The 27,667-nt window shown below is 47.8% G+C and overlaps 1 protein-coding gene across 1 annotated transcript; it reads right to left on the bottom strand.

The window, feature by feature from the left end:
- Positions 1-1,369: 1,369 nt before the first annotated feature.
- Positions 1,370-27,433, bottom strand: Rab12 (RAB12, member RAS oncogene family). The gene is made up of 6 exons (XM_032901724.1): positions 27,153-27,433; positions 13,971-14,031; positions 8,389-8,527; positions 4,880-4,969; positions 4,235-4,339; positions 1,370-2,657 (listed from the first exon to the last, which is right to left on the bottom strand). The coding sequence occupies exons 1-6, from the start codon at positions 27,373-27,375 to the stop codon at positions 2,544-2,546; spliced, it is 732 nt and encodes a 243-aa protein (XP_032757615.1). The 5' UTR covers positions 27,376-27,433; the 3' UTR covers positions 1,370-2,543.
- Positions 27,434-27,667: the final 234 nt, after the last annotated feature.

Genomic DNA, 27,667 nt, shown 5'->3' on the forward strand with positions numbered 1-27,667 from the left:
CTGAAGCTGGGGTCCCACAGAGAGTTCCGCCATCAGAGCCAACATGGCAACCAAGTCCCTTCCTTCCCCTTCTCAAGTTCCTTGCATTTCTCCTCAGGTTTCATCGGGAAGAGGCAGAGCTTGGCAAGTATGGCTTCATCACAGACCTAGTTTGAGCAAGAACAGAGTGGGCCTGGAGGTGACTAACTGCAGGTGATGGTATGCTTGCCAAAGTCCTTTCAGGACTCTATATGCTGATGTGTCCACACCACACAGTGCAGGAGCTCAGTATCTTAAGCACATTCTTTGCGTGACACCATCCCTAGCATCCATCTCCACAGACATTTATCTTCTCTACCGACTCTCCCTCCCCGCCAACACTTCACCCATTACACCTTGGCTCACCAGTCCCTCCTCTTTCCCCAGCACCCTCCCCACCAACATTCCACCTATCACACCCTGGCTCTCAGCCCGCTCCAATCACCCAGCCAATAGTCATGGGCCCGGCTCTGAATTTCAGGACTGTATGTCACAGAGCGGAAGTATATAGTAGTCATTCTGTAATTGGATCATTTTACTTAGGGCTTTTACACCCTACCACTGCACAGCAGCATACGGTAGACTGATTTTATTATTATTATTATTATTATTATTATTTTTTTTTTTTTTGCGCTTCCCTAGGCAAGCGCTCTACCACTGAGCTAAATCCCCAACCTTATTATTTTTTTTAAAGATCTTTTTTAAATTTATTTTACATATGTGAGTACACTGTAGCTGTCTTCAGACACACCAGAAGGTGATTTCGGATACCATTACAGATGGTTGTGAGCCACCATGTGGTTGCTGGGAATTGAACTCAGGACCTCTGGAAGAGCAGTCAGTGCTCTTAACCACTGAGCCATCTCTCCAGTCCCGGTAGACTGATTTCAAAAAAATATTTTTGGGGTGTTATGAGACAAGGTCTTGCTGTGCAGCTATGGTTGGTGTGGGATGCGCTAGGTAGACCATGCCGGCCATGATCCTTCTTCCTCTGCCTCCTGCTGCCTCCTGCTTATACACTGAATAGAAGCCACCATTTCTGAATCCCGTGTGCTTCCCCACTGTTTGGTTGACAGCCATCTGGGTTTCCCTGACTTTGACTACTGTGAACACTTCTGCTCTGGGCACTGCTGGAAGTTTGTCTGATACCTGATCTGTTTCCTGAGTGCACGCAGACTTAGAAACCGATGTAGGAGAGATCCATGCTGAACCTTCTAGAAGCTGCCAAAGTGTTTTCCACAGAACACATCACGCTTTTCTTACCAAAAAAAAAAAAAAAAAAAAAAAAAAGTGGGGCTTGTGAAAGAGACTAGCTTGTGTAATTTATAACCACACAAACACATGGCAAATCCAACTGTCATTCATAAATACAAAACTTTATTTGCACTTCATTAGTGTAGAAAGACCACGATGCTTCTCATACCACAACACTCAGGACACGCCAAGTTATTCAAATACATACTTATTTACCTCGACTAAACAAAACGGTGCAGTTTAATAAAAGGTATACCAAAGATAGAGTTCACAAATTCCTTATCAGACCAGGGGAAAAAAAAAACCCTCAAGAAAAAAAACAAAACAAAACAAGAAAACTTGAACACAGTCTAGGCTAAATAGGCATAAGCTTCACCACCAAGGGGAGAAGTCTATCGTTACAAAGATACAGAGTGTTTAGGCAAATGCATGTGTATTCTTTGATATACTAAAATGTAACTCTTAAAATCCCTTTAAACAGGATTTGTGTAGGACAGCAGTATGATTTTAAAATCTTTTCTATAGTTTTCAAAATGCTTCTTTTTCTTTCTCTTTTTCCTTTCCTTGTGATGACGGGGATTGAACCCAGAGCCTCACGTACGCTGGACAAATGCTCAATTACTGAGCTACAATCCCAGCCCTTCAGGTCTTTCTCGATTGAATCTTTTTCATTCTTAAAAGAAGGTTGCAGCCAATGGGAAAACCCCAGGTTCTGCAGCCGCAGGACCAAGTCCAATCCAGTCCCCTATCTAGGAAAACCTTCTCAATTCATAGCCGTATGTAATCTCACTGGTGGCCGTGAAGGAAGCTTTGCTTTGGGGCAGAGAAACTCCAAACCTTGAGATGCTACATGGAGAAAGCCTCATAAATAAAGAAAAGGCAGTTGTCTTGTCTTCCTTTTCAAAAAAATCTTCAGTTTTTGTAGATTTTCGTTGAAACAGCAAGCGAAGCACCAGGTCCTGTCTTCTCATCGGAGTGTCTGCCTTGTAGTGTAGTTAACAAGGACGTTTCTCTCCCATTCTTCATATTAGAAGTACTACGTCTCCCAGTGTATGTACACTAGACACTGGGGTAATGAGGAAATAGAATCTGAAGGGACGTGTGTAACTTATAACCCGACCTCACCCAGGATTGCATATTTGCATATTTACAAGTTAGTGTGTAGCTGACTTGGGTTACAAAGTGCGAAAGGAAGTTGTCACGTGATTGTAGTGCAGAGCAGAATGCTTTCCCCTTCTAGCAATGGCTTGCACCATCTCCAAAGTATCAAATCAACAGCATCGGACGTGTGGTCTGGGTGGAGGCAGCTCTGGTGGGATCTCAGGCTCTGGTTGTAGAGAAAGGATGCTATTGGATAACTCGCTTCTCAAAACATCGAGAGGCATCTAAAGGACAAGAAGAGAGCACAGATGTACCTCGGCCTTGCAAGCAAAAGGAGTGTTTAAACTGTAAGGCTTTCCTTTTATGTGTACGGGTATGTTGTCTACATGTATGTCTACATACCACATGCCTATTACCCAAGGAAGCCGGAAGGCGGTGTTGGGTCTCTGGGAGCTGAAGTTACAGATGGTTGTGAAATGCTGGGTGGTTGCTGGGAATCGAACCTGGGTCCTCTGGAAGAGCAGCCAGTGTTGTTAACCACCGAGCCATCTCTTTAGCCTTGGAAGTATTATTTATAAGTCTCTTTGTAAGAGACTGGGAAGCAGCTTGGTGAGAAGTGTTTGCCTGGCATGTGTGAAAAGACCCAAGGCTTGGTTCCTAGCAATGTGATAAAAAAACCCCACCATTTCTTTGCACAGAATCTACTATGATGAAAATTTAACACGTTACTCAGTTGAAAACTGGTCCATTGTCTAAAGGAAGATGCAACCTCTGCCAGGTTCGTAAAAGGCGCTCGCTCATTGGTAGCTTCCGAATCATGCCACATCTGTGAGATTCTCTGAGCTGGTCCTCCTGGACACATTCGGTTAGTCTTTAACAGTGAGCCCTCTGTACCTGAAGGTTCTACACTGCCAGACAGAATGCAACTCTGAGGAAAAAACTCTGGGAAGAAATAATTGTGTCTGCAATGGCCATTCACACCTGTCTTTAAACGCCACACGCTGTAGCTGGTTGACACTGTTAAGTCATCTATCAATTTCGGGTGGTTTCAGGGTTTCTACAACCACCTTTCTGGTGAACATTAACTGGAAGGGGCTGAAAGATGTCCAAAGAGACTGTGGCTGTTCAGTCAGGCTGCTTAGCCTGCAAACGTCTCTCTCTGGAGAGAGGGGCTCGAGGAAAGCAGTGGCAGTGGCCTCTCTCTAAGCTAGGAAGACTGCACAGTGCTCTAGGTCTCTGTATTAAATTTAATTCTGGGGCTGGAGAAATGGCTCAGAGGTTAAGAGCACTGACTGCTCTTCCAGGGGTCTTGAGTTCAATTCCCAGCAACCACATGGTGGCTCACAACCATCTGTAATGAGATCTGGTGCCCTGTTCTGACATGCAGAACACTGTGTATATAATAAACAAACAAACAAACAAACAAACAAATCTTTATATTTAATTCTTGTGGCAAAAAAGGAAAAAATAAAAAGAAGAGGAAGTGTCAAATAAACACAGTGTTTTATTTACCCATAGTGCTGGAGACTGAACCCAGGGCCTCTGACTGTGCACGGCACTACACTCAGCCCCAGTCTATCTGTGTACACAGCACTGCCCAGGAAGCTGGGCAAATGTTCTGAGCCACACTCCAGCTTCTCACAGTCACCAGACCTTGTCTAAGTCACCACAGTCTGTCTCAAGGCAAAGCCAACAGAATGTCTACAAACCCTAAGGACTCCACAAACCCCTGCATGAGCAACAGCCACCATGGCAGCTAGCTGAGCAGGCACACCCACCCACCCATCTGTCCGTCTGTCCATCTGCCTACCCATCCACCCGTCCACCCGTCCGTCCGTCCGTCCACCCACCCACCTATTACCTTTTTCAAAATATCATCAACGAGTTTCAGAAAGATCTCATCCACGTTGAAGTTGTCCTTGGCACTGGCTTCGCAGAACCGCATCCCGGTTATCTGCTGTGCAAACTGGGAAGACATGTGCCTGCTTTAACCATGAGGTGCCGCCCGCAACGGTGTGGGTGTGCCAGGCGGGGCCTCTGACAGGACCACAGACTCTGGTTTACCATTAAGGGAGGGAGGGGGGGTTCAGGGTCTGAGAAGTCCCATTTATGCTCAAATATCAGACTCATAACGATAGCAAATTCCTGTAAGTAAAAGCAATGTAGATCTCTAGGGACCTTTACATCCTTATGTGTCTCAATGTACGAGGTATCGGACATTTAAAATGCATCACTGCCTCTCCATGACTGGATCCTTAGCAAAAGCCAAGGCAGGAGAGGAAAAGAACCACGAAGGCAAATTTACAACCCCCAAACACTTGTTCTGCACGAAGTGCCAACATGTAATAATGCAGTATATATCAATGTGCTTTTGCCCTCTGCTTCAAAATGAACCCAAAGAAGAAAACAGAGAGTGGACAGCGCAAAGGGTGTGGCTGTGAGCTGTGAGGGGGAGGGCATGTTGCAGAGCGCAGGGTGCTGCTTGGGAGAGCCCACATTCACGCACCTTTTCACCTTGCTGCCTGGAGATTTCTCTGTCTGTTTCACAGTCCAGCTTATTTCCGACCAGGAGAAGCTCAGCGTCTTCTGAAGCATACTGTGGGATTTTTAAAGACGTCACACACTGACAGACAAACGCAAACTCAGGGGCTTGTCACCTGTCACTCATTGTTCCTTCTCTCCCACTGTTTCTGAGCCTCGCCTGGGGGTGGACAGGGCTCACAGTGTTAAGTACCTTCTGAGGGGTGGCGGGAATGACTAAGGCCTTGGTCACTCTTAAGACTATTAAGGAAGTGATTGGAAATGACAGGCAAGGGGACTGGAGAGATGGCTCAGAGGTTAAGAGCACTGACTGCTCTTCCACAGGTTATGCATTCAAATCCCAGCAACCACACGGTGGCTCACAACCATCTGTAATAGGATCTGATGCCCTCTTCTGGTGTGTCTGAAGACAACTAGAGTGTACTCACATACATAAAATAATCTAAAAAAAAAAAAAAAAAGAAAAAAAAAGACAGGCAAAACTATGTACTCAAAATGGTCATCAGCTGTAAAAATCAAACTTAAATAAAACGGGTAGAGACAAGCACAGCAAAATACAAACACACACGCAAGCCTCCTCCTCCTGCTCTGGAACACTGAGTGACATGGGCGGGCCTGTAGAACACCTGGTGACGTATTCGTGCCATAATGAAGTTAGCATTAACTCTACAATGGGGGTGGGGGAGATTTAAGCTATATCTGCAAGGACTTAAAAAAAAAAAAAAAGGCAGTTACAACAAGATCTCTCTCTTTAAACAATGTCGGTATCTCTTGAATAATTCACTCCCTTTTGTGTACTTCTAAAACATCATTTGAGGCGACTTCGTGGAGGGAATCTCAGAACCATAGCCAAGGTACTCTTGTGGCTAGGTGAGGGTGTGGGAGGACAGCCTGGCCCAGAGCGAGCATTCCAGAAATGGTAGGTCGTAATGGCTTTGGCTGTGTACATCTTTAATCCCAGCACTTGGGAGGCAGAGGCAGGCAGATCTCCCTGAGTTCAAGGGTAACCAAAGAAGGCTATGGAGTGAGACCCTGTCACCAATCCCCACTTCCCCACTCAAAAAAAAGGAAAAGAAAAGCTAGGTTTTATAGAAAGAATGGTAGAACACGGGACTGCTGGGGCTCCAGACCTTGGTGGATTTACAAACCTGAAGTTCTGTCTTCTTGTGATCCCCTCCCTCATCAGCAACTCAGAGGGACACAAACACTTGCTAGGTATTTCTGAGGGGAGTACCCACAACTGCAACATGGATCTTTAGATCCTCGAAACATCTCCCAGCATCTGATATTATTTTCAGAAATGTAAGCCCCGAAGACCAGGGGAGGGGAGACAGATCAGCTGGTAAAACGCTCACCACATAAGTATGAAGGCCTTATTAAACTCTACAAACCGCGAGTGCTGTTTAGATAAAATGTAACTCCCCCCCCGCCCCCCAGGGCTCTGGCATTTAAATCATTGGTCTCCCAACTGGTAGGTTTGGGAAAGTTTAGGGAGCGTGGCCTTATGGGAGGAGGTGTGTCTGTTTAGGAGGCGTGGCCTTATGGGAGGAGGTGTGTCTGTTTAGGAGGCGTGGCCTTATGGGAGGAGGTGTGTCTGTTTAGGAGGCGTGGCCTTATGGGAGGAGGTGTGTCTGTTTAGGAGGCGTGGCCTTGTGGGAGGCGTGGCCTTGTGGGGGGAGGTGTGTCTGTTTAGGAGGTGTGGCCTTGTGGGAGGAGGCGTGTCCCAGAGGTGGGCTTTGAGGGTCTAGAGACTCATACCACTTCAGGCTCACTCTCTACTTTGCTCTTGGTGTTAGATGTGAGCTCTCAGCTTGCTACTCCAGCTGCTGTACTTGCCTGCGGCCAGGCCGTGCTCCCCCATGTGAATGGAAATGAACTCTCATCCCTCTAGAGTGCCAAAGGTCCAGCTACATGAGCTCTCCTAATAAGCAGGCTTAAGAATAGGAAAAACCTTGTTTAAGAAAAAAGGAATATTGATTGACACATGCCAGCAGCACGCTGGCCCAGAGTCTGACGTTGACAGTGACTTCCAGGGAACAAAGGGCTACCTTAGCCTCATTTAACACCAACCAGCTCTCTGTACTTTTGGTTTCTTAGTTGTTTACACAGCACTGGTTCTGGAAGCGATGCGGCTGAGCTACGTACTATTAGTCTGTAATGATATGAAAATAATGGCTTTTCTTTACATTGGTTTTGTGTGTGTGCATGGACGCTATATGGCATGCGTGTGCAGGTCAGAGGACAACCAGCAGGTTTGGCTGCAAGCCCTCTTGTCAGCCCCAGGATGATGGCTATCCGGTCATTTTTTCCCCCCAGGGATTTGAAGTTTTGTTTTGTTTTAAAAACCCTGACTCTTGACTTGGGCCTAAGCACAAGTCTGATGGATGGATGGGCTTTCGATGTCCTCTTCCTCAATGTATGAGGGCGCCTCAAGAGTAAACCATCGTCATTGCATTTGAAGAGTCGCAGAGCAGACCACGGACCCCTCCAATCATTTCCCCACGTCCTCGACCATCTGCTTCTTTATCCTATAAGTATCCCTAAACCTATCCACAGGAGGTGTGTTTGGGACTAGGGTCTTCTCCATTCACAGCCACCCTCTCTGCAGAGCAGGTTGGGGGAGAGGCCCGGCTCTGCTCCACTCTTTTTGGTTACTGAGATTCTCTGTGTAGCCCTGGCTGGCATGAAACTTGTCCCAAGTTCTCGCAGATCTGCCCACCTTTGCTTCCCAGGCGCTGCTGACACACCTTGCCCTCCTAACACACCCTAACACACCGTGAAGAGACACACATTGACAACTTGTAAAACCAGAGGAGAACCCTTTTCCAGCAGCTGTAAGACACACAGACACCGTCAGGTCTGAAGTCGATTTTACACATCCTGTTTTGTGTGTGCTTGTAACATAAAGGAACTGGGGACAAATGAAACTGTGGTCAACTGTATCTGCACGGTCACATTTCAATCCCAGCTGCTGTCTTCTAAAGGTGCATTTGCTATGCACATTTCCTAGAGGAAAACACGGTTCACAATACCCTGGAGATACAGGATTTTCTTCATTCAAAATTGAGTAAGAACTCAATGTTCAGAAGAAGGAAACCTCTTGTTCAAAATGAGAACAGAAAGATGTCCACTGTGCTGAGGATGACCTCTGGACCACCCATGGGCGCCTTAACTACATAGTGTCCACACGACTTTCCTATTTAGTGTAACTGAGAAAGCAGCAGACAAGGCAGGAGTGAGGATGGTTTTGAAATCCGGCAATCCACGAGACCAGAATGGAAGCTGGCTCTCGGTTGCATGCTGGGTAATGTATCCAACCAGTGCCCCGTCTGTAGTGAGGCTGCCGTTTGGCTTAGATGGCGTTCGGTCCACTGTGTGTTCTGCCCTTTAATGAGATGTGCGTGTTGTGCACTCTGCTCCTTTAATAGTGAGATGCGCACAGGCTGAAGGCCACGACGGGGATGTGACACTTACCTTATCGATCATCTTCATCCACTTTGGCAAGTCATCGAACGTCTCTTTCTTGGTGATGTCATACACGAGTATGATCCCCTTGGCACTTCTGTAATAGGCTGAGGTAATGCTGTTGAATCGCTCCTGCCCTGCTGTGTCCCTAGGAAACAGCAGTAAACTCAGTTCTCACGCCACCGAGGCAGCCAACTCCACGTTCTAGTGCGAACACTTGCTCTGTACCCCACCCCCGGGATGGGGATGGGGACAGGATTTGGGGATGCTCTGCTCTGAGCCTTACAGGCGGACTAGGAAAAGATCAGGCTGATCTACACTGTTAAGAGACACACGATGTATCTGTGTTAACAACTAACTCGCACAAATGGAGACAGGCTACCCACTGAGATCAACAACCTTTCCGGCCTGCCATGCACCATCAGAAAGCTACAACAGGGATGTCAGGACATCAGAACATGGGGCTGTGCACCTCTTCAAAACAACAGGGGACTCAGCACTTCAAACCCCCTCAGTTCCCACTCCTCACTGAGGGTCACCCTCTGACCTGCCCGGTCAGTGCTTGCGGCAGGAAAAACAGCCGTTAGAGTGACTCTCTGGCATGCCGCACTCAGGTAATTTTCTACTCCTCAGAGCTACCACACACGACCATCACCACACGTGACTGAGCAGCAGGGGAGAGGAACGCTGTTCTAGCCGATGAGTGTTTTGCTGCATATGTGTACGTGTACCTTGTATGTGCCTGGTATGTGTTGGGGTCAAAAGAAGGCATCGGGTCCCTTGGAACTGGAATCAGGGATGGTTGACAGCCACCATGTTGCTTCTGGGAACCCAACCTGGTTCCTTTCTAAGAGCAACAAGTGATTTTTTAAAAATTTATTTATTATATATGTGTACACTGTAGCTGTCTTCAGACACACCAGAAGAGGGCATTAGACCTCATTACAGATGGTTGTGAGCCACCATGTGGTTGCTAGGATTTGAACTCAGGACCTCTGGAAGAGCAATCAGTGCTCTTAACTGCTGAGCCATCTCTCCAGCCCGCAACAAGTGATCCTAACTGCAGAGCTGTCTCTCTGTCTTCCACAAAGGACCCATGAGAAAACCACTGGATAAGATAATCAACTGTTGATGACTGCGTGATGCTGGGAAGATATGGAAAATCCATACCCTTTCTCTCTCCGCCTTCACCTCCAGGAAACAAGTTTTCATTGTAGTGATAAGAACTCATTGCTGGAAATTTGGGTCTTGCTGTCAAGGAGTCTTATTCTTATTTCTCTCTTTGCTTCTGGTACAAGCTGAAAAATTCCTGCAATTCCATTTTTCTGGTTTGGTAATACAATATTTAAAAATATTTATTTCTAATTGAGTGTATGTACAATGCCTGCCTGTGTACTGGAATGGGATGCCTGAGTGGCCAGAGGCTTCAGACCCCATGTGGGTAGAGTTACAGGTCTGTGTGCCCTGACCTTGGAGAAGGGAACCAGACCGTGGGTCTTCTGAAAGAGCAGCAAGAGCTTGGCACAGTGATGAATGCTTTCCATCCCAGAACTCAGAAGGCAGAAGTAGCTGGATCTCTCGGTTTGAGGCCAGCCTGGTCTACAAAGGGAGTTCCAGGGCATATGAGATCCTTTCCCAAAACAACAGCAGCAGCAACAGAGCAGTGTGTGCTTGTAACCTCCGAGCCGTCTTTCCAGCCCTGGTTCAGAGATTCTTATTTGCCGTCTAATGCATTCACATAGGTGGCACCAATCATAGGACAGGGACCCACCTGGGCCGATGGATAAAATGATGGGGTCTGCAAACCAGCCTGCCAATCCGACGTCGTCTCAAGGCAGGAGACACATTTCAAAAGCCTCAGGTCCATTTCCTCACAGCAACTTGAGGGATGGCTCAGCAGTTAAGAACGCACACTGTTCTTACAGACGGCCCACATTTGGTTCCCAAAACTCCTATCAGGTGGCTCACAACTGCCTATAACTGCAGCTCCAGTGGATTAGACACCTTCTTCTGAACTGCACAGGCATCTGCCCTCATGCATATATTTACACACACACACACACACACACACACACACACACACACACACACACAATGTTTTTATATGTATATATACACAAAATTCAAGAAACGACATGCTACTGGGCACATTTTGTTTTAGTGACACACTGAATAGAAAGACTTAAGTGCAGAGAAACAAGTGGTGCTTTAAACGCAATCAAAAGGGGCTGGAGAGATGGCTCAGTGGTTAAGAGCACTGGCTGCTCTTCCAGAGGTCCTGAGTTCAATTCCCAGCAACCACATGGTGGCTCACAACCATCCGTAATGGGATCTGGTGCCCTCTTCTGGTGTGTCTGAAGACAGCTACAGTGTACTCATATAAATAAAAATTAATACAAAAAAATTTTAAACACAATCAAGGGATTAAAAAGGTGGTCTCGACAATATGTAATGTTAAACCATGACAGAGAGCTGACACTTGGGGATTCTAAAAGTGTAGGACTCTTCAGTACACTATTTTCATTAGGATGACCACAAAGATCAACTATCAAGGAGAACCTCAGTTGTTTATAGTTCCTCTGTGACAACTGGGGAAGGGAAGCTCTGTCCTATGAACAACACGGTCCCTCTGTCCTAAGACAGTGCTTCAGCAGGTGACCGAATGGCACAGCAGACAACACACAAACACGTCACAAGAGCAACGGCCTGGGAACCGCCCTGGACTCTGTGTGACAAACAGCAGACGCTGGGTGCCCACAGTCTAAAAGTCCAAAGGTTCCAAGTCCTTTGGAGCTGTCACACATGAAAAACTCTGCATGTGACCCTGAGAGATGCAGGCCCACTAGAGATACTGCATAAGACTTGTCAAACAAATGGGTTTTAGACTTGGGACCCACATCCAAGTCATTTTCATTGTACCCCTGCAGATAATCTACAAACTCCAAACACTTGTGGTTTCACGGATTTCAGATGGGAGTGTCCGATCTGTACTTTTATTAAAGAACAGAAGAGGGGCCTCACACCAATGCTCTCTGCACCAGCAAAATGAGTAAAAACCCATTTCTTTTTTTTTTTTTTTTTTTTTTTTTTTTTTTTTTTTTTTTTGAGCTGGGGACCAACCCAGGGCCTTAAGCGCCCTAGGCAAGCGCTCTACCACTGAGCTAAATCCCAACCCCAAAAACCGATTTCTATCACTGGGCTATTTCCTCTGGCTCATTTTTTTAATCTTTTAAATTTAATATTTCAGAAGAAAGTCTTTGGAGTGTAGTGCGATTAATCAGATAGCTGGTGTATTACAGAAGTAAGATTCACTCTGCAAATCCCTTCAGGAAAAAGAGGTTGCGATGGACTGATAACTTGATCAGGCTGAACAGCACCCCGGGCACTGGTGAGTCACACACCCTCCGGTAAGGGAATGTCTGCAAGAGGCTTAGTTAACGAGTGACACACGGCAGGCTGGGCGCTCGGCCCGAAGAAAGCCAGGGGCAAGGAGAAGGCGGGAGCTGAGCACCAACATCCCATTCTGATTCCTGGGCTGCTGAGACGGGAACAAGCAGCCTCTGGCTTCCGCCACTCGTCCTTTCCACTGTGAAGACTGTGCCTCCTTAAACCATGAGCCAAGACACGCCCTCCTCCTGTAAGTTTCTCCTGATAGGTTCTGGGGACTGCTTTCACATCTAAGAGAGAAGCGGTCTGAGAACCCCATGTGTCTGAATACCCACACCCAACTTCCATCAGGGAAGTCAGGAACTGATCAGTCCCCCCTCTGGAGACACTGTAAGGGAGGCCAGAAGAAGGCGTCACATGTTCTAGAGCTGGAACTACAGGCAGTGGTGAGTGAACCATGTGGTGTAGGTGTTGGGAACCAAGCTCGGGGCCTTCCTGAGAGCACAGCTGCTCTCAACTGTCCAGACATCTCTCTAGCCCCAGGACGCGTTCTGCCTGTCACCCACTCAGACCGGCTGTCCACACATTCTAATATTAGCTCCATTACCCTTCTCAGGACAAAGAGCAACAGCCACACAGGCTAGACCCAGAGGTGAACACGTCTGGAACCCTTCAAGAGAGAACAGCAGCTTGTGTCAGAGATTAAAAGTTTACGTCTGTGGGTGTTTTACCTACATGTGTATGTGTATGTACTAAGTATGAGCTTAGAACCCACAGGAGATCAGAAGACGGTGCTGGATCCCTGGGACTGGAATTCCACAGTTGTGAGCTACCCTGTGTGTTCTGGGAATCAAACCCAGGTCCTTTGGAAGAGCAGTCAGTGGACTTGACTGCCAAGCATTCTCCCTCTGCAGCCCATGAACGATAATCTGGTGGGCAGCAATGAACTGTACAAAGACTGTTACCTGGTTTGTGGACTAGTGTTAAGAGACACCACTTATTATTAATTTATTTTGGTTATTTAAGTATCTAGGCAAAACTGTTAGAAACAAAACCATAAAACCCGAGAGGCCCTTATGTGGGTTACACAGTTGCAGATGACCAAATGAAAGTGATTACCTCAGGACGCCAGTCGAGCAAGGCTGGCTTGGCTGCAGCTGTGCCCCAGACAAGGACATGGATGGAGGATGGACACATGCCACTAACATTCAAGCGTTAGATGACCGGTGATACCACAGATGCGTCAGCGATTAACGTGGATGAAAGCAAACACACACAGACGGTGGACAGACAGTCAGAGCGGAGGGCGACCTGCCAAGAGGAGTTAGTAAGCTGAGTGTGTTGCACCAGTGTCTTGAGAACCACAATGCATTCTCCAAACAGCTGAGTGAGGGGGGGGCTACCACTAAAGCACACAGGTCAGACCCTGCCCTTTCTTCCACAGAGGTGGCCGGTAACTTCGGTCGGGTACTTCTAGCTGCCGCTGTGGGTTGTTAATAGGGAAGAGAAAGATTTAAGCACCGAACTACGGTTAGAACACAGCTGGCCTGGCCTCCTGTTCCAACGCTGAACTGAGGGTCTTCTCTCATCGGATGGGGTTTCTGGGTCCCCTTCCAATATGCAGAAGAGGCCCCAGTTACACAGCTCGCACAAGCCAGTGAGAAAGAGCATGCCTGTCACACTATGTCCACACCACACCAACACAAGGGCCCCTGAGCTGCTTGTGTAGGTGATGTGTTTTCCCCCACCTGACAACATAATATGGTTATGAACATACTGGGATCTTTTGAAGACCATGCAGTAACTAAAAAACACAAGACATATCTTTCCCCGCAGCAGTGCTCGGGGTGGAAGCCAGCCAGGGCCTTGTACATGCCAAGCAAAGAGGTCTACCACTGAGCTGCATGCCGAGTGCAAGGCAAACAATGACGCAACCATTTCAACGATGGAGTTTGGAGACATGTCAGTGATCGGAAACACAGGCAGAGAGGCTCACACAGCTCTCAGGACGGTAACAAGACACCCACCCCATGGGCAAATGAAGTGTGACGGGAGGGAGGGGCGGCTCTCAGGAAGTGCTCTTCGTCTGATGTTAAAGGGAACGAAGGGACATGGGCAGGTGAGAGGGCTCAGGGTTCGTTTTAGGGGCCAAGGGTGTGGACTGCTAAACATACAGGGCGTGACTGGGACAGACCGCTACTTACCAGATCTGTAATCTAATTTTCTTCCCTCTTAGTTCTACAGTCTTGATTTTAAAGTCAACACCTGTAGAGAAAACAAATGACTATGAAGGAAGGCAGAAAAGACACAGTGTATCAGAGCCCTTCTTCTGGGTAGGGAAAACAAATGACTATGAAGGAAGGCAGGAAAGACACAGTGTATCAAAGAGCCCTTCTTCTGGGTAGGGAAAACAGATATGAAGCAAAAGCAGTAAAAACACAGTGAGAAACAGTGTATGTACCAAGGAGTCCTTCTTACGTGAGCCACTCAGAAAACTATTACAAGAACTCAAAACTGAGAGGGACGAGGGTGCCCTGGCCTCAGTGAGCAGAGGCCTGCAGCTCCAGGGCTTTCTCGAGAGCCACATGCAGCCTAGAAGCCCACCCCAGCTTCATACCTGCTTTCATCTAATTTATGACTACTGATTCAAACAGCCTTTGTTTGAATCTAGAAGCTACTCATATATTAAAATTGTTAGCCCTCAAAAGCGTTGGTAAATAAGTGGATGACTCAGTCTATTACGAAGGAACAACCTGTTTCTAGTAAGCCGGGTTAGGTGGGCAGCCTCGCAGCAGGCTGAGGTGGGGCACACTTGAGACAGGCTGAGCAACAAAATAAGACCTCAGCCTGGGAAGGAAATCTACCCATCTGATTAGCATATTCAATATCAATTTTTATTCATTTTAACACTGCAAGCAAACCATCACATGTATTTTTTTTTCTTTTTAAAGACTAGTAAGCCTCAAGTAAATTTCAAAAAATAAATTCAAAATTGCATTCGTGTATCTCATCGGATACCTCTTATGGTTACAGAAAAAATATTTCAAACCATAATTTTTGGGAAAAAACCCCCACAATATTTACAGTAGAGAACTGAGAGGCTTGCCGACTACAAGCACTGGAAACATACGCCCGGGACAGCTGTCTGCCAGGACCAGACAGACTATCCCAGGCAGCAGACGTGTGCAGGTGGGACATAGCCAGCACAGTGACTCTGCCTGTCCTCTGGTCATCCATTTTGGGACCTGAGGCAGCAGTGGTCAGATGAGGATCTGAGATGAACACAAAGACATGTGACTGGCTTTAAAATTAGCAACACAGGACATGTTTTTTCAAGACTGAACTGGTGGGCGGTCCCTAGATCTATGACATAGAAGTTCCGAGAATATAAAATGTACAATAGAACAAAGGACACAGGTCTCGTGTATTTCAGTCCTCCTCCTTCTTCTTATGCTCGTTGTTTGTATTTTGTTTCAGTCAGGATCTCTCTACAGCCCCAGCTGTCCTGGAACTCACTCTGCACACCAGGCTGACCTCAAACTTACAGGTCCTCCATGCTGGGATCAAAGGTGTGCACCACCACGCCTGGCACATTTCAACTCGTGATTCTGTACACCAGAGCGGCAAGGCTGGCTAACACAACCCCGTTTAAGTTCTCCAGCAGGCTGCTTCCCGAAGTCTACTGGCTCTCGGGCATAGCTGCGGACCTGGGGGCAGGTCTGAGCAGTCCGTGGCCTCGAGACTCCTAAATGACTCACTCAGGTGGCGGCTCTTTAGAGCGACACCTTGGGTGCATGACTACACTGCCGCTCTGACTATTAAAAGGCACATCTTGGTGACAAACCACTTCACAATAGTAACCTAAAAGTGTGTGATGTGAATTACAGATCAAATTCAAGGTGCCATGACTCTTTTATTTCACTTTTTAAAAATTAAATGAAGGGCTGGAGAGATGGCTCGCAGGTTAGGAGCACTGACTGCTCTTCTGTGCTGAGTCCAATTCTCAGCAACTGCATGGTGGCTCACAACCATCTGTAACGGGACCTGATGCCCTCTTCTGGTGTGCATGAAGACTGTACTCATATTTGTAAAATAAATAAGTAAATAAATCTTAAAAAGTCACTTATTTGTTATTTATTGTGTGTGTGTACTTGTGAAAGTGGAGATCAGAGGACGATTTGCAGGAGTTCATTTTCTGTACAGTGTGGATACCAGGGAGCAGATCATCTCCCTCCAAGGCGAGCCCTTACACATAGCTATCCTGCCCCCACTTCAAATGAAATTGTTCTCAGAATCTGAGTTAAGGGAGATGTAACATTTGTAAATTTGTTATTTTGCTGAAGAGAACTGGCCAGTGACATCATCTCTCCCAAGCTCTGCTTCCAGTGGACTGACAGAACCCTTCACATGGCCAGTACAGGCAGTGTATGTCCTGAGGACACAGTTTTCTCTGCTACGTCATGCTGGGCCTGCAGTGTCCTGCACTCTCCACTCCTCAAGCAGTTTGAGAAACCGGCCTGCTTTAGCAGCCCTCCACAAGGATCATTTCTCTAACTACGAAGCTCAATGAACAAAAACGAAAGGATCAGGCATTAATACTCAAAACCAGGAAACGGGACTGGGTATCAGATTCTGAACAGGACAAGGAATCTGTTTACCCACTGACAAGAGCCGAGTGTGGGCACAGAGTAACCACACCACATGGTAAGAGACACCCAGTGCAGTTAAGTGGCTAAATCTCTATCTAATCAGGGCCGAAATGTGGCCAAGAGCAACGCTTGCCCTCAAAGAGGAGGACCTAGGTTCGGTTCCCAGCACACACGGCAGCTCACAACTTCCCATAACTCCAGTTCCAGGAGACCTAATGCTCTCTTCTGACATACGAGCCTGCAGGCAAAAACACTCACAGCCTAAAATTAATAAATCTAAACAAACAAACAAACAAGTCTATAAATGGTAACAGCTCATTAAAATTATCCCTCCCCAAAATAAGTAAACAAACAAAATAAGTAAATAAAGTAAGTGAATGGATGGATGAATGGATACAAGAGCGGGGATGTGGTGGCCTACGCTTTTACCCCAACCCTGGGGCAGCAGAGGCAGGTAGATCTCTATGAGTTAGAGGCCAGCCTGGTATACAGAGTGAGTTCTGCGACAGCCAAGGAAACAAAAAGAAACCCTGCCTTGAAAAACCAAAAATAGGGGTTGGGGATTTAGCTCAGTGGTAGAGCGCTTGCCTAGGAAGCGCAAGGCCCTGGGTTCGGTCCCCAGCTCCGAAAAAAAAGAACCAAAAAAAAAAAAAAAAAGAAAAACCAAAAATAAGTAAAACAGTCCCCTCCCTCAAATAAAATAACCTGCACGGTATCTAACAACAGCTCCAAGTAGCTTGTAATGATTGGAACTTAATCCAACCTACGGCTTGGACACACGTTTGTATTAATATAAGTATACCATCGGGCATGTCTAGAAACCTCACCTCCCAAGTATAAAATGACTCCATGTTGTGTATCTGCAGCATCTGCATGCCACAGAAATGGTAATGGTCCTTAATGAATCCCAGCAAGTCATCGACAGTCTCAGCTGTCTACAGGAGCCTTAGGGACAGTCAGCGGAGACTGGAGAACTACCCACTCAAGGGACAAAGAGGCTGTCACCTGTTGAAAGCAGTTTCTCTAGGCTTTAGAGGCAAGCGACATTCCTCACTACCCTTTCGGTAAATGGGGACCGTCCCTGCCTCCAAGACTGGGTCACACTGACCCACATTAGCACACCAGGCACTTGGCAGCAAAGTGCCTTCCCCCGGCCATGCACTCTTAGAGAACCCTCTTGTCTGCCCAGAAACCTTTTAAATCCTAGATTTCCCAAGGAACCTTCCCTGACCGCATCCACGCCGCTCCTGCCCCAGTTCCTGGCCAGGCACTCTTCTGGTCCTTCCAGCATCCTTCTTTGCTGGCCTCACCCATAGGCTGCGTCCCCAAAGACTCAGCACCTTGGCTTCCTGCCTAGGCTCACAGTTGGCCTCTCTTCTCCATTAAACGCTGTGTATTCAAGGAGAAATGCTGACTAATTTAGGAGAAATTAGGGCTATCCAGGACTGACCAGTTTGTTTGTTTTTAAAGAGGCAGAGGAGACAGATGTGAAATGGAAGCAACAGATACGAACACCTGTGCGTGTGCGTGTGTGCGTGCGTGTGTGCAGATGCATTCTACTTCCTATACAATTGTGTAAAGGAAAAGGCAGCTTTTACTAGACTGCGCACACTCAGCCCAGTGATCTCTATGGTAACAAATTACCTACCCCGTTACTTCCATGGAGTGGTTAGCCCCTAAGTAGATTACTCTGGTAACGGGGACCCACATTTAAGCTCCCGGTTGTTTAGAAGTCTTCTGAAAATAGCCGTGTTTCCAGAAAGGCCTCACTTACAGTGTTAGGCTCCCTGTCACCAATGCCAATGTGTGGCCTCTGAGGTACTGTGGCTCCCGCTCAACCTTCATCTGTTTTAGCAGCAATGACAGTTACATCTGTCATCTAGTGCCTTGCACCCAAAGCATCCTGTGCTCAATGGCAGCCCAGACACGTCATCTTGCAGGGGACATCGGATCAGAGACAGGAGGTGGGGGTGACTGACTGACCACATGCCTACTGCAGAATTCCTACTCGTTTACACTTGTGTGGGTGAGAAGAAAAGGTACGTGGGGTGTTCTGCAAACGGCCCATTTTCATCATATCATGTCACCAGGCGAGCCTGGCTTTGCTTCCTTCTAGGTGGTCTTTCATAGCAGAAGGAATTGGTGCCTAGGAAGGCCAGAAGGAAAAACATTTCCAAACATTGTTTCTTTTGCCGAGCCCTAAGAAGTTACAAAATGAAAATAGCAGGAATACACAGACTCTTTCTTCACATTCCTTTCCTGTCGGAAGAAGAAATAACACAGTGGCCTAAGTCTTCGATAACAGGCAGCCTCCCTGCTTCCCCGCCCAGTAGATCGCCTTGCTTATCTGCCAACCCAAGACCTCAGCTTGTCCTAGGCCACACTGGACTTTACCCAATATTAACACAGCTATGCAGTTCTGGGCTCTGACATAGGTAAAATGGCTGTGACAATGTAGCTCTGGCACAGTACTTGATGCCGGCCACTTTGGACATTTTATCCCTGCACTGACAGTGAGAGACTAAGAGATGTCAAGACCACAGAGGCAAGTACATCACTGGGTGGGAGGCACTGAGTGTGTGTGACAGACAGCTCTACTATTGTTAAAGGAAATGTGTCTCCTGCCCAAGCTGCACTGCCCTTGAGAAGAGTAAGCTGAGCCTACACACCCTGAAGGAGAGGGAGATGCGGCTGGCTGCCTCTAGACCCACACATCAACACTGTATCAACCCCAGAAAATATGTTACCAGTGAAACCTCAGGGATTTGGCTGACTTTTCTTCCCTAAGTTATGTTACTGCGAGGATTCAGTAAAACTAAAAATAATATCCTAATTACAAAATCTTGTGATTATTTCTGAAGAAGACATCATTAAAGGGCAAAACTGGGGATGGGTAGGGCTGGACGGAAGGCTCAGTGGTTTAAGAGCACCGGCTGCTCTCAGAGAGGACCCAGGTTTGGTTCCCAGCATCTATGTGGTAATTTGAAACCATCTGCAACTACACTTCAAGGGGGACCCGTCAGCTTTTTTCCGGCCTCTGAGGGTATTGCACACGTGTGCTGCAGAGACATACATGCAGGCACGACACCCACACCCATAATGTAAGTCTTTAAAGGGGGGTGAGGGGGAGGGTAAACGGACCATGCTTCCTTACGGAAGTTCACTGGGCTATGGCACTGGCTCTGCCTTCCCTTTCATTCTGGCCTTGACAAATTCAGACCACCCTGGAACGCCCCCCCGCCCCCCAAAAAAACCAACAACAAAGGACACAGTCGCACACTCGAGGAGGACGCACAGCCTCAAGAACTGACAGCCAGAGTGACCACACAGCCACAGCTACACCACATAGGGCAGGGGAGGCCAGGATTGCGGAGTGCCCACATCTCCTTGAGGGAGTTCTGTTTTCATGGAAGTATACAGGGGGAATCTCAGGAAACGGAAGTAAAAGGACCAAGAACTGTTCTGGTGTTTGCCGTGTTCTAGGTCCTACTCTAAGAGCCTAATATGTGTCATTTCACTGCTGTGTACCCCTTTAGTGAACTTTATTATGCACAAGTAAATGAGATCTGACACCAGTGGACGTCTGTTACTCCTTGTGTCACAGATCATTGCCAGTTCTTACTCCAGGCGCGAAGGAAAGGGTTACAGTGGGAAACAGCTGGGGGAAGCCAGTTGTTCGGCCAGCTGTGCCTCAGTGCAGGCACCAGGTGGTCCTCCTTCACCAGGACTGTGCCTGACACTTGGTATTTCTTAATCTACCGCATGCACCGTGTGCATCTTTAAATCTGGGTACCGATTTCCTGGCGGTTTCTGCATTGATAGCACTTGTATGGAAGACAGAATGGTGGATTACCTTTCTGTTCCAGGCATCTAGACATGATACCCCATTTATTCCTACATTGTGAACTGGGGAGGGTGGAAAGCTCCCCCAACCCCCTTCCTTCCTTTCTCTCTTCTTGTTTTATTTTTTCAAGACAGGGTTTCTCTGTGTAGCTCTGGCTGTCCTGGTTCTCGCTTTGTAGACCAAGCTGGCTTCCGACTCACAGAGATCTGCCTGTCTCTGCCTCCCCAGTGCTGGTATTAAAGGCGCACACCACCATGCCTGGTCTCCCTAACCCTCTCTTAAGGCATGAGGGATCTGAGGGAAGTGGTCTGCTTTAAAACACATTGGTAACACACAGAAGAGTCTGAACTGAGGTCCAGCTTGCTTCCTACCAAACTCCCAGCACAGGGAAAGGCTGAAGAAAAAACAAAGGGCAACTAACTTCTCAACCCTACAAAAGCATGGTAGGGGGCAGTGACATCATGGGGTTCTGGCAGAGTTCAGAGGCCTCTCCGTTAAGGACAGGAAGGGTCTCTGTGCCCACCCCCAGAGGTCCACTGGAACTTGTTTTTCTTTTAGTAAACTTAGGAGCACAAGGGCTGGAATCAGCAGACTGTCAAGAGTCAGACTGAGGAGGGACTGACGGGAGACCTTCCAGCACACATACACAGCTCCTGTTAGATCTGTATTGTTGCTTCTTGGCGATTCCAGGACTAAGTAACAACATAACCACACTTAATTAGGGTAGCTGGTCTTTATGTAGTTTTGTTTTTCCAACATCAAATCTATACTAGGACAGAGAGGAAAAAAGTAAACAGCCAGTCTCTTCCCTCTGACGAAGCACACCAGTTCTCACCTCTAACACTGGACTGCCACTCTCTTTGTGACCCACATCCCCTCTGAAGGGAGGTGCTAGCTTTATGCCCTATTTAATGGCTCCCAGAACGGTCTGATGTAGATACACTGAACCCCTCAAAAATACCTGCTTAGGGACCACTGTACGGGGTCACGTTTTCTTTCCTGGTTCAAGCCAATGCTTTTTTGGAACAACTTATCTGATGCCTAGGCAGTAAAACACCTCTCAGCGATCGATCAGCTCAAAGGAGCCTCTTCTCTTCTCCAGCCAGTTCCAGGGCTTCTGGCTGACTCCAAGGGCTGGAACAGGGGCCATCTCTACTCTGACCCCTAGCAGGCATAATAAAACTTTCTCTCCCGGTGTGAGAGGCAGAAGCAAAGGGAAGTTCTGAGGCCAGGTCTAACCAGATTTTTTTTTTTTAAATCTTTACAGGCCCGCTAGCAACTACATTGAATGTTCAGAATCTCGGTGTAGCCTTTTTGAAAGTAAGGGTTTATTTTATTTAAAGATTTATTTATTATATATAAGTACACTGTAGCTGTCTTCAGACACACCAAAAGAGGGCATCAGATCTCATTACAGATGGTTGTGAGCCACCATGTGGTTGCTGGGATTTGAACTCAGGACCTCCAGAAGAGCAGTCAGTGCTCTTAACCATTGAGCCCCTAACCAGATTTTTATTTTCCCAATACAACCCACTCCAAAATCTAGCCTTTCTCCGAAAGATAGCTTTCAGGTAGACAGATAACCAGGAGTCTGCGGGCATTGCACAAGACTGTGGGCTTACACTAACCCCCTTAAATAAACCAATCACAGTGCTACTCCCTGAGCCGGTGACTTGAACTTCAGTTCCTCTCACCCTCACTTCTCCCTGAGTCGTCATGGCATGTCACTCTGGCAGGGAGATGGTGGGTGATCGGGAGGCTGTGCTGTTCTTTTGATGTTTGGGAAGAGAATTATGTTCCTTCTTCCCTAATTCTCTCTCTGTTTTATGTGCAGGGGTGTTTTGCCTGCGTGTTTATCTGTGACCGACGTGCACGCCTGGTGCCCTGAGGTCAGGAGGGGGCATAAGATCCTCTAGACTGGAGCTGTATACAGATGGTTGTGAGCTGCCATGTGGTACTGAGTTCTGAACCCAGGCCCTCTGGAGGAGCAGCCATCTTAACTGCTGAGACACCTCCCTAGCAACCCCTCCCCACAACTCTCAGCAGGTCTGTCATGGCCTGGAAGACCGCACGTAAGTACAGAAGTGGAAACAAAATAAAATCAGCTCAGAGTTTTAAGCCAGAATAGTAGGTTCATCTTGACTTTTCTCACCCGAACTTCATGTGGTGGCCCATGCATGACTTTACTCCCAGCACTTGGGAGGCAGAGGCAGGCAGAGCTCTGTAAATCAGAAGCCAGCCTGGACTACAGAGCCAGTTCTAGGGCAGCCACTGCAGAGAAACCCTGTCTCGGAAAAACAAAACAAAACCCAGACTAAAGAGCAGAGAGGCCAATTTCTTCCATACGGGTTCTACGCAAAGCTAGACATCTATGCTGACATTTCTAGGCGGCGAGCCAGGTAGCCATTTCTTTGGGGACTCGGTCATTCACCTGTTTTATGGCCCCTCGATTCTGTTGTCAGTTCAAGTGCTCCAGCAGGGGTGGCCTAGCCCTGGAAGCTGAGGCCCCATCCCTGCATGAACTAGAGAGGGCATCCAGGAAGGTAATAACACAGGACTGTGGCCAATCAGTTAGCATCTCTCAGTACTTAGCTGTCCTCTGAGCTGCAACCTTTCCAAAGGCAGGGCTGGGAAGCTTTAAGTTTTGCTGCGAGGTCAGAGGTCAGAGGTCAGAGGTCTTCACAAAGAGCTTTAGAACTGCTAGCTAATCTTTCCTGATTTTTTTCCATCTCCACTCTCACTGCCCCCCCCCCCAAGCTGGTGATGGTGGGAATAACACTTTCACATCCATAATGAGACGATGACAGAGACTAAAGTCTAAAATCAACGCTTATGCCTCACACGCCTTATAAAGGTCGCAGGAAGGTCATTTAGTGCAATGGTTTGGGAGTGAGTGTCCAACTGCCTGGAGCTGGTGTTATAGGCTGTTCTGAACTGCCTCACGTGGGAAACAGGCTCTGGTCTTCAACAAGAGCAGCAACACTCTTAACCACTGACCCATCTCTCCAGCCCCCCAAAAACAGATTTTAAATGCTTAAAAAATAATTTTCTTTTTTATTTTTTTATGTGCATTTGGGTTGCATGTACGTCTGTGCACCACACGTGTGCCTGGTGCCTGAGGAGGGGGTGAGCTTCCATGTGGGTATTGAAACTCGAACCTGAGTCCTTTGCAGGAACGAGTGTTCTTAACCACCGAGACAACTCACTTTTTAAAAAGGTATTTATACTAAGTTAAGGGGTCCCAGTACGAGGAAGACAGATCAGGAATTCAACACTGCTTTGGCCCAGAAAGGGACCATGAGAACTCACACCTACCTAGGGAGTCACAGCTCGTCAAGTACGTTTACAGTAACATTGATATGCAGGGGAGGAAAATGGATCAGTACGTCAGACACTGTCTAGGCCAGCAGTTCTCAACCTGTGGGTCACGAACCCCTGAGAGGATTCTCCTGAATATCAGAGATCTTGCATATCATATATTTACACTATGATTCACAACAGTAGTAAAATTAGTTATGAAATAGCAACAAAAATAATTTTACGGTGGGAGTCACCATAACATGAGGAACTGTAAGGGCCACGGCTTTAGAAAGGTTGAGAACCACGAGTCTAGGCAAAGAAGAAACTAGAAAAACTGGCACAGGAGCCTGTGAGCTTCAGCTCAGAGGGGTGTGGACAGCTGTGGCAAACAAGCTTTCTTTTCCCATCCTGCTATCTTCAAAAATACTGCCCCTTCATTAATCACTAACAACCAGCGCTGGCTGATTAGTCCAGTTGTGTCAGACTAATTCAACTCTGCAAATACGAATCTATTTGAAAAATCATGATAATTTCCATTAAATAATTTTTTTTTTCTTTTCTTTTTTCCAGAGCTGGGGACCGAACCCAGGGCCTTGCGCTTGTTAGGCAAGCGCTCTACCACTGAGCTAAATCCCCAACCCCTCCATTAAATAATTTTTAAAACAATTATTTATTTATTATATATGAGTACACTGTAGCTATAAGTACAGTACACTGTAAGAGGGCATCAGATCCTGTTATAGATGTTTGTGAGCCACCATGTGGTTGCTGGGATTTGAACTCAGGACTTCTGGAAGAGCAGTCAGTGCTCTTAACCACTGAGCCATCTACCTAGCCCTCCATTAAATAATTTAAATACGTTAGCTTTTCACATCCTTGTGAAGTCTATGTTTTAAACCCATGCCCTGATTATTAATCATAATAATAAAGATACCAATGATTCGCTGGTACAAACTTAACATTCATTTACCACCACAGATCCCTAAGGAGTCTGCTATTTTCTGTGACGAATGGTCCACAGGTGTCTGATTCCCTGTCAGAGGTGTGTTTCAGGAGCCCCTCTTTTCCCCTCTCAATGACAGGTGCCATGTCCCTGCGTCTGCCACCCATCTTGGTGTACACATGCTTGGGGACTGTGGTCTCTTCCAGAAGCAGCCTTGACCCAGTGAGGAAAACATCAGGGAAGTCACTCCTGTTTGTGCTCTTTGTGTTAGAATGAGCAGGAACTAGAAAACAGGCCCCAGGAAGACCTACGAGCTTCGCTCAAACAGTAGATACAAGGTTACACTGCACCCAGGGGTGTATTTAAACAGCCTTTTCTAAAGGAACTTAAGGAATGAGCTTGGCTCCACAGGGTCCAGTGGGAAGGAATCCTCTAACGAGCCCCAGCCAGGAGGCTTGTGCGTTAAGTACTCTTCACTCTGTGCTCCCCTTGAGCACTGTAACAGCTCCTGCCGGCCCCACTCGCTCACTGAGCCCACGCTAGGCTTCCACATTACCCGACAGGCAGCGAAACACCCAATACACAGCAGGTGCTAACAAACCACAGGTCCTCTAGAAAACAAACTAGAGCAATGCAGAGGCAGGAGCTGAAAAGGCACCTGTTAGCATTTAGTGTCTTTGGGCTTTCATTAAGCTACAGTTACCACCTTCCTCCGAACTCCCCACAAGAAGAAACACTCGTTGAAATTAATTACCTCAGGTTGCATATGAAGTACACAAAAACACTCAAGGAAAAAACTCAACCACTCTCAGTGTGGGTAGACACCCGTAAACATGGACATAGGATTATGTATGGACGGAGACCTGTTTCTAAAGGTCTGTGCCATCCCAGGATGTCCCAGGCTAGTTTCACTTTGCCAATGACGCTCTACCACTGAGCTAAATCCCCAACCCCAGGCCCACCTTTCTCAAGAGGACAGGATGGCCAAGGTCTCCTAGTACCCACTACAGTGTGCACCTAGGAAATCTTCCTAGAACATAGGTGTGCCGTCCTAAAGGACAGCTCTCCCCACCCCTTCCATCACCTTAAGCCTTCATAGAGCTGTTATCCGATTTCCCTTCCGCATCAATACCACAATTTACCTTTCAGTTTTGCATATGTAAATGTGGGGCCATAAAAGACTGGTAAATTCTCAACTGCATTCAAGCACTTGTGTCAGAATCAAACAAAACGATATAAGCCTCATTTCCTGGTTAATAACTCCCTGCATACTCTTATGATCCAAGATTGGATATTTGCAGCGGGTATAATTATGTTACTGGGTTCTAATAACACGTCCCCAAGACAAACATTTAAAAAGCAAACAGGGTAGAGGAACATAAATATTTCCAAAATGGTCTGTTAAAAAAAAAAAGCATTAAAAGGAAATTTAAGTCAGTGTGAAAATTTGGAGGTTTAATTTTCCAGTAAGTACTTAAAACCATAGTGGTTTTGTTACCCGACAACTTACCAATTACAATGGGGAGTTGCTAAAATCCTCTACAGAATTCTCATCTAGAAATGGTAACCATCAATGGTTACAACAGAAAATACACGTATTAGGATTCAGCTTTTCAAATCTCCAAGCTGAGATTTTGTTTGTTTTGAGACAGGGCCTGTCTACCTAGCCCTGGCTGTCCTGGAACTTACTGTGTAGACCAGACTGGTCTCAAACTCTCCTGAGCGCTAGATCTTTTTTTTGACTGTCTGTCTGTCCAGTACCTTCTGCTTACTCTGTTTCTTCTTCTACAAAGCGACCCCAAATGAGAGTTTTCGGGGGAGCTTTTCCATGGGCACAACTGTTCCCCATATCCCTGACAAACCTCTACGTCGAGCCCTGTCAATCCAACGTCACTAAAAACATTCCCTTGCAGTTTCTAATCCAGATCGCGAGGAAGGTACAACCGGAGCGTCACCTATGGATTTCCCGGTAATTCACCGACCTCGAGTGGGTGCCGGATGCCGGGGAACCGTCCTCACTTTGCCTATCCACCCGGTTATTTGAGGTCAAGGATAAACACAGCTGAAATCCCTTTGCCCTACATTTGTGCACAGAACAAGAAAGAAACCGAAGTGTAGCTTTAGCGCGAACGGGTCTCTGCACTAAACCTTCTTTTCAGTAAACCGCGAAAATAGACGGAAAATAAGAAAGCAAACCCTGGTCCGTCCCTCCAGCCCGAATAGCTGCGAGGTCCAATCCCGCTTAGGATAGTGACCCCGGGGCACTGCACCGGTGGGTGGCCTTCGGCTCTACTTTCAGCTCACAAAGCCGTTTTCCTGGGCGAGCTGGAGTAACGGACCGGGAGTTTCCGCGGATGCATCACCCGAACCTCATGACTCGAGAAGGTTCCGGGAGGGAATGTCCCGGTTCTGGGGGTCGGACACCCGCAGAAAGGCCACGGAAAAACTCGGTTTGGTCCCTGGAGAGGGTCAGGCTTCCAAGGGAACCCGGGCTGTGCGCGGCTCGGATGCCAGATGTGCCCACGGCGGGAATGCCTGGGCACCCGTAGGACGGCTCGGCGGGACACCGGGAGAAGACAGTCAGAGCTCCCACGGGGACGGGGACCGGGCCCCGACCTCCCCAGGCCCACCCGCCACAGGCCCGGCGTACCCACGGTGGACTTGCAGGCCTCGCAGAACGTGTCGTCGGTGAAGCGCTCCATCAGGCTGGTCTTGCCCACGCCGCGGGAGCCGATGATGATGACCTGCAGCTTGAAGTCGGCCGGCCTGGGGGGCTGCTTCCTCCGGCGGGCCTGGCCGCCGGACAGCGCCGGGGAGACCGCGCCCAGGCCGCCGCCCGCGGGCCGCCGGTGCAGCGCGGCGCTCGGATCCATGCACGCATACGGCTCGCGCTCGGGCCGCCGTCCGCGCGCCCCCTGGCCCCGCACCTCCACCTGCTCCGCGCCGCCGCCGCTGCCGCCGCCGCCGCCGGGAGTCGAGGAAGGGAAGCAGCTCCTCCGCAGCAGCGGCAGCAGCATCCCGGACCGGGAGGGGCAGGAAGCGCAGGCGCGGAGCCACGCGGGACCGGAGTGCGCACCCTGCCGGCCGGAGGACTGATCCGCGCGCTCCGATCCGCGGGGTGTATGAGTGTGTGGGTCTCTCTCAGTCACCCCCGTCCCCTCGACC

Source organism: Rattus rattus, chromosome 4 (assembly GCF_011064425.1).
Source record: "Rattus rattus isolate New Zealand chromosome 4, Rrattus_CSIRO_v1, whole genome shotgun sequence".
In the NCBI taxonomy this organism is placed as follows: domain Eukaryota; kingdom Metazoa; phylum Chordata; class Mammalia; order Rodentia; family Muridae; genus Rattus; species Rattus rattus.